Source organism: Falco punctatus (assembly GCF_963210335.1).
Source record: "Falco punctatus genome assembly, chromosome: 20".
In the NCBI taxonomy this organism is placed as follows: domain Eukaryota; kingdom Metazoa; phylum Chordata; class Aves; order Falconiformes; family Falconidae; genus Falco; species Falco punctatus.
In genome coordinates, this window is record NC_137600.1 from 1,714,577 (window position 1) to 1,727,612 (window position 13,036).

The 13,036-nt window shown below is 43.7% G+C and overlaps 1 protein-coding gene across 12 annotated transcripts in view; it reads right to left on the reverse strand.

The window, feature by feature from the left end:
• LRRTM4 (leucine rich repeat transmembrane neuronal 4) overlaps positions 1-13,036 on the reverse strand; it is a 334,273-nt gene that overhangs the window by 99,949 nt on the left and 221,288 nt on the right. For 9 of the 12 annotated variants that reach the window (XM_080370386.1, XM_080370392.1, XM_080370391.1 and 6 more), the window contains one exon: positions 526-1,126. The exons of 1 other annotated variant lie outside the window; for it this stretch is intronic. In XM_080370386.1, the coding sequence (XP_080226512.1) occupies positions 905-1,126 (222 nt within the window). In that variant the 3' untranslated portion in view covers positions 526-904. Of the gene's footprint in view, positions 1-525; positions 1,127-13,036 lie in introns of those variants that run through there. 2 more of the 12 variants (XM_080370383.1, XM_080370384.1) reach the window with 2 other exon arrangements.

A 13,036-nucleotide genomic window follows, 5' to 3' on the forward strand; every position in this document is an offset into this window, starting at 1 on the left:
AAGCACATCACTTCCATTTTGGTTCCCAAACGTCCATTAATTTTGCTTAACAAGCACTGCTGGACTGTAAGTATGAGAGTCGTTACTCCGCCGCATGTTTTCCCCTTATTTTAGAGCCCGAAAAGTAATTATAGTGTCAACAATGAAGCACAATGAAGATAGTAAAAATCAAAAGCACCCTCCATAGTGTACAGCCTGTGTCTTAAATGTACATGCACCCAAGTTTCTTTGTTTCTGCTGCATCAATTGCCAATGTCCTTTTGGTTCAACATAAGCTTTAATGCCCATGTCTGAAGTTTGAAATATTAGCGCTTGACCACTTTAAAAAAACCAACCAAACAAAAAAAAAACCCAACCAAAACCCAAACCCCCAAAAGAAAAAAGAAAATATATATCTATCTTTCATTTCTTTAAAAAGAACAAAAATATTAAACAAATCTTTGAAGAGTAATAAACACTTAATAAGGAAACATGGCTGACCCACCCCACCCCAGCCCCGGCCCTCCCCACCCTTTTTATTTTTACCTGTGGTTCTCCTTCCCTGGAACCGTGCAATGTAGAAAAATCAAATATACAAACAAAACTCTTAATCCATCCCTTTATGTAGCTAGAGTGAAATCTATTTTTTTTTTTTAATAAGAACTTGACAATCTCTCTTTTAATATTTACATTGAGGAATTTGTTGGAAAGTTTAAAGCAAAGAAAATCCCGAAGTTCTCAGTGTGTACTGCAAGAGAGCATTTCCAGAGTCTGCGGAGTTTGCTTTATCCCCTTCCCTTTGTCTTTGCTGGAACATTTTGTAACTGGAATGGTAGATTTTAGTTTCTTGCCCTGGATTCTTCTGAGATGAAAGGTCCCTCAAAAGAGCTCCCCACTCCGCCCCCCGAAGCAGCCGTCTCCACCGTTAGTTTGGTATTCTCTCAATGTAAATGGCTGGAGCAGCCGAACGTGCGATTGTAGCTATGAAGCTGTGGTCTCGACTGAGTTCCAGGTTGGTCGTCTCAGCCTGCTCCCGGGACATGGCATCGTACCCCTTATTTACATGGAGAGGCTTATGAGCTTGGCAGTATCCGATCACCGGCTGGTCGTAACTGTAATAGGGTAAAGTCTTCATGTGGTGAGGAACCTGCACCAGAGAAAGAGAGATCAAAAAAAAAGAGAAACATGTCAATAATGCGCTTCGTCGGGAGTTTGCACAGCATCTCTCGCCACGCAGCCTCCAGCCGGCGGGGTGCTCAGCACGCCCGCGCTCGTTGCGCAGCTCTGGTGGCCAGGTAAACCTTCGGGGCTCCCACGGAGACCCCTGCTGAACCGGACCGCTTACAGCCGCGGCAGCGGGTCCCCGCTTGCGCGTGGAGGTGACGCCGGCTGAACGCCCACCTACTCACGGCCTCATCCTGCCCCCTGCAGCGTGCCCAGCCGGAGCAGAGGGGCTGCGCTCCTGTTGGCGGCTGCGGGCAGCTTTCCAAAGCGCTCTGGCGTGCTGAGTTCTGACCTCTCTCGGATAACCCGGCTATGAAGGGTAAACTGGAAGCTGCTGGTAATACAAACCTTTAAAAAACTGGCTCTTCTTCCAGTTCTTTGAAAGGGGCTGAGCATTTCTACAGAACCCAGACCAGCCCAAGCATGTCAAAGGACTGGAAAAACCTGGCTGCCAGCATGCGTAGCTTTCGGCACAGCTGGAACATCTGTTTGTTTCTCCTACGACAAAGCTGCTTGCCCAAGGTCATGATTTCCTGGGTTCTTTATCTTACAACCTCACCAAGAAGAGCACCATCAAAGCGGCTCAGCTGATGCTCGCTGGAGCTGGGCACATCCACACCTTGTAAAAACACTCCTGGCATTTTAAAAGTCTGCAAGGTTTATCCTGAATCCCCACCTTGTAAAAACGGTCCTGCACCTGAAAAGTCTGCAAGGTTTATCCTGAATCCCATCTCTCTTCTTCATGTAAATACTCAGCAACTGCCAGTCTCCCACCTTCTTCGTTTTTTTTTTTTTTTCCTTCATAAACGTTCTATGCTTGCAAATGTTAATCCTACAACTAAATATGATTTATGGCACAACATCAGATACAAATCTTTGCAGATAATTTTATCATCTGCAAAAGATGAGCTGATCAAGTAGAAAGAAATATGCTCTCAGGGAGAAAAACCCCACACACTGCAGGAGATACAGGCAAGAGTTTGTTTAACACTGCTAGAAAACCTGAGCTCATTATAGCCGCAGAGATCCTACACTAATTCAATCTTGTAACAAATGCCTTTTTATTTTCCATACCGAGCCTTCAGTGAAGACTACAGAGCTTTATTTATCAAAATTCATCACAAATTTCCATTGCATGGCACACTTCATCCAAAAAGATATGAAAAAAGCAAAGGCATTAAGACTAATTACAAGTTTTGCAGGGTTAGATTTCCTCTTGCATTTGGATCTCCTCGGCAGCTAGATTCCTCCCCCTGCTCCTCTGCTTGCATGCTGGAGAGATTCCAAAACTCTTCCGCTAGATGGAATTCAGCTGAAAACGTCATTTTACGTGACGGTTGAATGGCAAGACTGCAGAAGACAAGCTGCTCGGTAGAATTTGATGGGACAACTGTGTTCACTTGTGGATCAAATTCAGCCACACTGCAAGAAACTCTAACTCCCTTTGGATACGGTAATATCTGCGCCAATTCCTATCAGGGCTGGAATTTGTCCTCAGCCTTTAAGGCAGCTCTTTATGATTCTATAAAAGCCAAGGACTGTTTGTGTTCTGGAGAGCTGAGAGATTGAGGTCCCGGCTTTACAGCAATAACACACAGTACATTAACCACCCGAGTCCTGTGTGCTGCACTGTCTGCTTGTTTTCTCCCCTTCTCCAAATAGGAGTCAAAAGGATCGGGACCTCAACAACATCCCGAAACGATGCATAAACACGCTTCCTTTTCAACTGTTTCTCCGTAGTTCTGTAGAATCTCTCGCTTGTTTTCACTTAAAAGTCAGGTTTGCCGATGCCTGAAATCATATTAGTAAGGGTCGCTCTGCCACATGTGTGGAGGGAGGGTGGATATCAGTGTAAAAAATAAAATAAAATAGGTATATTGGGCAACCCAGGAGATTAAGGAGTTGCAGGTGAATTCATAGAAAGCATTTCTAGGATAATGAAGCCCAGCAATGGATTTGCACCTCCCTGTACTCAGTCCTGGCCCTCGTACTACTCTTCCTCTCCCGCTTTTGGGTGTTAGATCCCACTACGGGAATTAAAAAAAAAATAATAAAAAAAAAAAAATCATGTCAAATGACTGTAGGAAGAATTACCCTTGAGTTACCTCCAGTACAGACTGCCTGAAGAAATGCCACCAGCTCCAATCAGTTCTCGTGATGCCCCTAGAATCAAGGTAACAACCGTCTGAGCAATTCCAAGACAGAACCTTCCTGATCAGACAGAAAGCCTCCAGAGGACTGTCCCCACAGACCCCAGTGGCCTTTCCGTCCCTGAAAAACAACGCTGCATTGTCAGAAAGACACGTGGGATCAGTTTTTATTAACCGTGAAGCGACGGCACACGAAACACGGGCCCACAAAAGCTCCTGCAGGACACAGCCTTGGCTGCCGACGTGGAGGCACGACTGCACCACTGCTCACTCTGATGTGAGTAAGAGGGTGGAAAATACCGGTGACATCGCTCATTCTGAACAAAGCTGATACCGTTGTATTTTTTTCTCATTCAGAGATCAACAAAACATACTTAAGAACATCCAAGTTGTTGAAAACTAATTTTAGAAGTCTTTTTGCTCCATGTTCTGATGTAACTTCTCTTCTGTTTCATTATTGCTATGGAACTAATGCCTGAGATACTGTGAGATGCGACCTTAGACAAGTCATTTTATGAGCTGGAAAATGAGAAGATTAAGTCCTGCCCCTGCTTGCCCTTGGAGACTAGAGCTCTTTGAGGCAAGGGCTGTTTGTGCAGGGACTAAAACAACATGCCTGTAACCTAAGCTGGGGCTTTTCAGCTGCTGTGGCTTCCATGAGACAAAAAAGCAGGTGACTAGAGTGAAAAAAAAAATCCAAACAGGTCACTAAATACCTGAGCAAACAAATACAGCCTCTAGGATTCTGTCATTTCTAGCCCAAGGCCTGATCCACGGAAGACGCATCTTTCACTAGCTAGGAAGAGGGAGTAAGGCTGAGAACTCACCTGCCAGCAAAGGCAGAGCCAAGAACGAAACTGGGATCCTCTACCAGGGTGTCCTTCTTGTCTCCTCTGTGCCACTAACCACAGCCGCGTGTGCTACAAAATTCCTTACATTGAGTTTTGGAAGAAGTTCAATTGTAAATGAAGATGAAGAGTTGCTCACATGGAAACACAAGAGATACAAACCCAAACTCTTTGCTTTCACATCATCTGCCATAACACCTGCTTCAGTTCTTGGCTTCACGTGCTCCCTCACCGTTACGCGCCGCGACAGCACGGTCCGGTGCAGCGCGAGGAGCTCAGGGGTGGGACGCAGAGCACCAAGACGTTTAACAGCAGATGATGACTGTGCCTGTTCACAGCATTTTCTGAATAATTTCTGTGTTCATTTTTAAAAGCAATACTGCCCCGTCCTGACTTGGAGGTTTAGAACCATACATCACCAAGAGAAGGATGCCCAGGGTCACCGATGCACGTGTGATGGATGTTTTGGGTTTAGCCCATGCACGGCACCAAGCAGGAGTGTCTTCTGCTCAGATGCCTTACATTAAGTGACCATGCTGTCTAACCACTGTTGCAAATAGTTCATCAAGTCAGGAATGAATCCGTGCTCTGAAGAAAGCCTTGACTCCGTAACACAACGAGTGTACCGCCCTACGAGCACCGTAAGGGTCCGGTGTGGGTTTTGGGCTAATGGGCTGGATCAATTAGTTAATGTTGATTTTTTAAGTCCACACCTCTGCAGATCTTCCCTCCAAATTTAATAAACATCGCATCTTAGCAGCCACACACTTCAAACCAAGGGTCCATTACAAGCAAAATGTACATAAATCCCCAGCTACAGAAGGAAGACAGAAGATGTAGCAGTGGAAATTTAAGAATGCAAATCTTCCTTTTCGCAGCTGAACTGACACTGGAGAGGGTAACAGCTCAGGAGCCTCACCACAGCACAACTCCCTTCAAACAAGCCGGACTAACCTGAGTTTACCTGAAATTCAGTGAAATTCCGACCTGCATTAAAAAGGTATTTCTCAGCATTCCCTGTCCACTTTTCCTCTGACATTCAGCAGTGACGTTAAACACTCAGTTTTTGTCAGCAGCTTTACTTACTCATGTCAGAAGTATTGGCAGGTAAATTAGCTACCTTATTCTATACATTTCTGATTATTATTACACAATAAAGTTCTATTTAAAAAATTTCAGTGATAGGAATTCAGCTCGGACTTCTGCTTCTCATAGATGCAGCCATTAAACCCTAGATTTTTAGCAAAACATCAATAAAAATCCTTATTATGGAACTTGGAAAGTACATTATTGAGGATGGAACCTTACCATACAGCCACTGAATCTAGTGAGCTTTAAAGAATATTGGATTAGGGCCTAAATGAATTTCAGGTGACCTTATTTTGAAAAGACTTTTCTCTCTCTGCAGCCTCTCATGCCATGTTGAACACTTGCACACGCTCTTCATTCCCTAGCGCTGCCTCCTAACGGGACGCTTCAGACAACCTGAAATTCAGCCCTGAGATGAGCTCTGAGGTATGACACCTCTCCGTCAAGTAATTCCAAGAGAGTTTAAGAGAACGCCAAGTTTATACAGGCTGCAGCTCCTGCCCCAGTGTTTCCTTCTGCGCTTGGAGCAGCAAGTGGCGCAGTGAAGGCGAGCTGGGCATCAGACAGAGATTAACTCTCTGTCTCGTTCAGAATCACTTGCAGCTCACCGAGATCTAATCACTACCAGTTCCAGGTTGAAATAATGTCCTGGTAAACTGTTAAATCAAATTTTGGAAACACCGGTTTTCAGAACAGATCTATTTCGTGTTGGAAATACGACGAGTTTTTTTCTTTATGCTCAATTTTGAAGAAAGATCTCCCACCATTCTTTATCCTGCAGAGAAGGAAATTCTTTCCTGAGAAAAGCGAATGGCCATGGATGTCTCGGTGTCTCCACCCGAATTCTCAACAAGCAGACAGAAATGTAATAAATACAAGGACTGACTGACAATCCCACACATTTTCTGGGGGGAAGTCCGCGGTGGGATGGAGCGCGTTTTATTTTTTCCCCTGAAAGGGGAACGGTATGAAGGGCACAAACTGTCACAGGATTCTCAGACAAGTAACTGCTTTGGCAAGAACCTAAAACCTGGAGCCTGGCAATAGAAGTGATGTACTGTCAGAGAAGCAGGCTGTTTCAGCTGTCTCAGCCCGGGTACCTTGGCTTTACACATTCCCTGTTTAGACACTGCAGTTTATGTGTCTTCAGTTCTGTGCCTCTGTTTTTAAAGAGAGGGAACACTCTGTAAAACCACAGGCATGCTCCATTCATCCTGACGGGAAATGTGACAGGACAACCACCGCTGTCTTGCAGCAGGCAAGTTCGCCTAAAATCCAAAAATGAAGCCTGAGCATTCTCGGGCAGGGGAACGCTATCTAGTTTCACATTTGCTGGTACTCCCTAATCCAGGTAAACTGATTTATGTGTAAGTACTTGCCTAGTTAATGATTACATGATTAAGTTACACGCAACTTTAGAAGTTGTCCACATGTAGTGGAAACTCAGAGTTACAGAATATGGAAGCTATGTTTTCTCATTAGTGCTAATATTTAGTCTCAGAACACCATGACTTCATTGCTGAATTAGCATCATAGCAGTTGATAAATCAAATTCAGGGTTCATTTTAAACCCTATCATAATTTAGAGTAAAAATAAGCAAGATATACTATCATAGCTTTACGATTAGTGAAGCACACAGCTTCACCTTAGAGATAGATTGATTAGGCCCATTAGGCAGATATAGCTGGTATAAACAATTTCAGTGGATTTCATGCTGCTGAAAAATCACAGTTAATAACCCTGGAACGTCCCTTTGGAGTCGGCTCAGAAAAACATTCCTAGTCAGGAAAATGCAGAGACGCTTCCTATTGAACCCATTAAAAAGGACAAATGCAGATGCTGAAGTTAGTTCTGAAATAGGAACAGGTTTTCTTCTGTCTCCTATTGGAAAAGACACAAAAGTGCCGGGGTGTTTTTTAAAATTGGCCTTTTGTTCTGAAATTCATGGTTTCCTAAGGCAAGTCTCATATTTGGGGAAACAAATGTATCTTATTTATTAAAAAAAAAAAAATCAGAACTCGATGTCTGAGTGCTCTGTCATGAGGTGGTATGAGGTTTTTGTGAGTCCTGCTTGTACCGAGGTTGCCTGTGTGACATCTGAGCACTTCAGGAAAACTGTCAACTTGATGTTTATGTGAAGGTCTTAAAACTCTTTAATTAGCTCAGGTTTTCCAAGAGTTATAGATCCCACTGGGAACTTTGCCTGAGGTTGGTATGCCTACATTAGGCATGAAGTGATGAGCAAGAGTCTTTCGGTAGCTCGAATCGTAAGTGCAATTCCCACAATCCATATCCTGCAGTTTCATATTCCAATTTCTTCCCACTCCAGACAAAAACCACTTCTTTGCCTCCTCTATTTATTTCCTAGCAAATCAGATTAATGGTTTATGCAGCTCCCCCAGGAGATGAGAAAGACAAGAAGGAAGCCTCAGCCTGTAGGTAAGGGTCCCACGCTGTATGATCCCACTGCCCTGAAATCATTAGTATCACAACAAGAACTGCCAACTCTGTACCTACTAGTTTTCTCCGAGAAAAAAAGTGTTAAACATCTGCAGAGGGTTGACGTTCCCCAGGGATGTCTAGTATTGCCAGTTCATGATCTCTTGCACGCCTGTACACACACACACACGAACTGCACCTATGCCTCAAGTCAAAGTGCCATACAAAGTAAGACTGTCTTCTAAATAAAGCACATCTCCTTTGAGTCACTTCCCTGCAGTCTTTTTTCCCTTGTCTTACGCTTATGCCCACCGTAACAGTCCTACAAAGCCATCTTCTGAGCATCCTGCATCCTTTTAGACCTGGATCCCATCAGTCCAGCCGGAATGGTGGCGACTGCAGCATCCTGCCAGCCACTGAACTGCAGCTGCTGAACACGCTTTGGACCAAGCCGGACCGTGCGCTCAGCAGACCACAGCTTCCTACTCCAAACAAGCAGTGAGCGGCCAGGACTGCTCCCACGACCAGATCCGAGGATTAAATCAAGGTCTTTAACACCAAGCCTGAAATCTTTTGAAGGATGCAGGGGGTGGGCGCAGGACAGCTTCTTCAATATAGGGAACTGAAGTCTCCTCTTCATCAAAAATTAACCGGGAGATAAAGTGTTGTGGTTGGCAGGTCTCAGACCACGTCCTAGTAAAAAAAGCTGGTATCAGTGGAAATTTGGAGCCTAAATACTACAACTGACAGGTGGGTCATTAATCTTACTCAATTCTTGTATTTCTGGCTGGGAAAATGGGATCCCAAAATTGACACAGACTGTCAGCAGAGAAGTCTTAGTATGAAAAATGCAGAGAAACAACAGACAGGAGACACGGAGCAGAAAATAGTGCAGCCATCAGTTACTTCTGCATGTCCTATTAAAGGCCTATTTATAGTTCATAAAAAGTTAACTGATAATTAAGAACTACAGGAATTAAACAAACATCATTGTATTAGATGGGGTTATCAGCATATCACCCTAATGAATTGTATGTCATATTAATAAGCAACTATTACATAGTCTCATATATGGGACTATATAATACTCCACAAAACTGATTGATTTCATATAAAACAAAGTTAATTAAAATAGATCTATTAATTTCTTATGTGGCATTAAAATATTCAACAACTCTTTAAACCATCTATAAACTACACAGGGTATAAAGACAGAATTTTATGATTTATCCAATCGCCCTTGCAGAGTGTATGTCACGTTTCAAAGTCCTATATAACATCACCCTGTCAGTTCCACTCGCACTGTGAATTGGATTTCAAATCTCCCTTCCCTTCCCTACAGATAACCTCTTCATCCTTCTATCCAACCACGCAGACGCCTTTCCCTTTAAAACCGAACCTCTCGGGGGACTGTTTAACTAAGTGTGCTTTTCTAGAAATCCGGAGAAAAATCATGCCCACCCCACTGCTCCCTCTATGGGCCGATTTGATCTTTCAATCAGTAAATGAAAAGGTTTCCCTAAAGGAAACTCCCAGAAAGAAGAGAGTCTTCTAAGCCTTGTTATTGTTCCTTGGGCAAAATATTTCTTTTAAATTGCTTTATCTGTTTTTTATGGAGTATCTGGCTCCTGACAAAAAGGCCCACTGATGAAAAACTTAAAGTGAGATTCACAGGAACCTTCGATTTTCCGCCGCAGAGGGCCAATAAAATAAACAAACTATCTAGATATTCTAATTGGAAAGCCATTAATATTGCTTTCAGTGCTATTAGGATAATTTCCTATAGAATTCAATAGGAAGAGAAGCCTGGTGGTTCAAGAAAGCTTTTACATTGCTTAGGGACAGAAGAGCAGTACTTCAAAAGTGTGCACTACATTGTGGTCGTTATGTATCCAGATGCAAACGAATCCCTTTGGGTGCCTCTCCGTATTTTTGGGTGTCTCCCAGTATCTTTGGGTGTCTACGTAGACATACCTTCAAATATGTAGTCCCATTTAAGGCAACTCACCTTCCATTTACTGACTTTAAAAAGCTATATTCTCACCAGGAACGTCTGCTCTCTGTGCATTGCATTCAGAGCTGCAAAGCGCGGATCATTTGTACTTTATCTGTCGGGACAAGTCAGAGGTCCACCTAGCCAAGTCTCCGAGGGATCAAGAAGAAAGAGCAAAGCACAGGTCAACAATCCGGTAATAACTTCCACGGAGCATTCTCCTGACCTCCAACACTCCCAGCTTCAGTTAGCTTTCCGAACCGCCGGTGTTTTGGGCCTGAAACGCTACGGAGCTGGACCTTCCAATTTATTTAGGAGCCTGAAGCATCCTCACAGGCCCTCAGTCCAGTGTGGCATTTGGGAAACAAGAGCTCATTGCATCTGTCAAAAAAGAGTTATGACAATAAGGGAAAAGGTAGAGTTGTTCTTCCACTCAGTGATCATAAAGATGGCAACCTGCTCCATCCATTACTCAAAATAAATAAGTACAGTATTTAACATGAACATCTGATAATGTTGCTGCCACAGTGACAAATGAAGGCAGTGGAGAATGAGTGAAATAAGTCTTTGTCTCATATTAAAACACTGCCTTTTCATTAGATCTGCCTAGAATTTATAGCGTGCAAAAGAGCTATCCAGAAATTGATGGCGTCTTTAAAGATTTTTAAATACTATTTAAAGTTGCAGACGGATTCTGTACATCAAGAGACGAAAATTTTACTTCCTAAAGCTGGAGGAACGTGACTCAAATTGCACAGTATTTTGTCCTTAAGATGTAAGTAGGTACAAACAAGGCAACACGATGGCTTATGATTAAAACCACACTTGCGCTGGCAGGAAAGGGTACTGGCTGCCTTATCGGACTGATAAAAGAAATGCAAGTTTTTCCTTTTATGTTATCGAGTTATGCTATAGCCAAAAGGTTTTGGCTGGACTCAGAGGACAGTCTCAAGCCGTTTCTGATTAAAAAAATGCTTAGAGCCACATTTATGATTGGCGTTATTTCAATTTAATATGGCAATATTAAATATACAGAGAGTATCCAGCCCCTGCATCCCTGACAAGCGACAGCACGACAGGGGCCTTCTCCTCTGTCATCATTTAAAATCCAATGCTCAACATTATGGCGTTGACCTAACAGAGCAGATAACTTGATTAATTTTCAGTCATCTCAAGACAATTTGAAGGGATTCTTCTTTACAGAAAAGGGGTGCCAAAGAAAAGAATAACCGGCAGAAAAAAAATAGGAAATACGTGCTCGTGCTACTGTTGCTTCAGCTAATCTGAGGATCAGATGGTCTACAACAGACCATCAACATCCAGAGCTGTTGATGAGGAACATCTTAAACTAGAAGAATAGAAGCAAGCAAAGCATCATGACTGTAAACTGAGCACGAGCTCAAGGAATTACTCATTTCTTCTGAGAAAACAGGGATAGAAATTCACTCTGGTGGGAGAGAAGAAAGAAACCACTGGCACTACAGACCTTCTCGGACACGTGAGGGAGCTCCTATTATACTGAATGTCTCAGCAGGATTCTGTTCGTGTGAAATTACAAGATTTTAATTGCCTCCACTGTCTCCTAGCAGAGGAATCAGCGTGTACGGTGGCACAAACATACTGGCAAGAACATTAATCCAGTAGCAGAAGGGACAGCTTCTTCTGCTGATGTGCGTATGTCACTTCCATTAGCACTGATGGGAGCAGCGCGCCTACGCCGAGAGGAAACCGCAACCCCCCCAGTTTCCAAAAGGTACTGATACATGACTCATATTGGGGTGAGGATTTATATAATCACCATCTTCGCTGAAAGGTTAAGGAACAGTCTCTGCATCTTGCAGCACCATAAGTTAAGGTAGAGTAGTGCAGAGCTGGGGGGAAATGACTGTTTTAGGTTGAGGGAGAGAAAATAATTTAGGGATGAAGACAAAGAATTGGCAGGAGGGTGCCTAGCTGTGGGTGACATGCTGCTGGGTGCAGGAGGACCTGCTGTCAGGGCTCCTCGAAGGCAGTGGCTTCAAATCAGCAGAGGGTGGAAAGTGCCCTTGACCCTGGGGGACAGCCTGGCTTAGAAGAGACGGGGAATAAACCCACGGCTCTTTCCTCAGCTCCCCTGCCAAACCCGCTGAACACGCAAACCGTGGTGGGAGGGCAAGCTCAATGCCTTAACTGGCGTGCTAAGAGGTGATGCTGTTCAGCTCACCATCTCCAAGGAAAATCTACCTACCTGAACCTCAGAGGCTACCCGCCTGCCTGGCTGAAAATATTTTACTAGTAAATATAGCCACGTAGTCTACCCCCCCATCTATGTCAAAACAAGACACTACACAGTAATATGAGGACTTTAACGCTCATAAAAAGCCTTGAGACTCCTGGATATGAATTGCTACAACTCACTGTATTCCTAAAGCCTCTCTTTGCCGTGACAGGGCAAGCATATTCTGCCGCTGCTCATCTACCAGCGTCTGACATGCAAAGGAGGGATGCAACAGCAGCATCGTTACCGCTTTCCGAACAGACTCTTGAAATGGCAAACGGGAAGAACAGAAAAGGCAGGGCAGGGACTTGCACAGTACACGCTGTTAGAAAATTAATAACAATCATGGGTTCATGCTTCAGTCACGTTCTATAGAATCTTTGTATATCAGAGATCAAGCAAGCAGAAAATTAATGCAAGACTGTCCAGTATTGCAGGCAAGGGCACCACACAATGATAGCATTATTTTTTAATACTCTACAGAAAACAAATGACTTTTTCATTCCTCTGGGCAAGTTTTATAATATGCAGGGAAATCATCAGTAAAGAGATACTCAGAGTCCTTGAGAAAACTGGATGGGACAGAAAATATCCTTGGCTTAGCAATCTCTGCTGCTTCAAAACCAAGCTGATCAATTCAATTATTCCATGAAAGCAAAAACAATGGAACTAATTACTGAGCAACAGTAGTTTAGTGACACTTCTAAAGCAGAAAGGAATGTCTGTGTGACATCAAAAAACCCCAACCCAACCCAAACAAGCCACATGCCAAATCCTCAAAACAGTTAGTGTAGAAAATGCAAGGGGAGTGCAGCAACTACAGAGAAAAAAACACTGAAACACCAGAAACTAAGCTTTAGTGGTCATCCCGCTGAGAACTGGCACGGAAATGACATGGTTGAGAGGGTTAAGAAGCAGAGGAAGGGACAGATGCTCCAAGCTCTCTCTCCTCCGTGGAGATGGCAATCAGCAAGTCGTCTTAATTTGGTCCCATTTCTAAGCACGGGCAGAGAGCCGCTGCGGCCACAGGTTCAGGATGGCACAGCTTCGGGACCG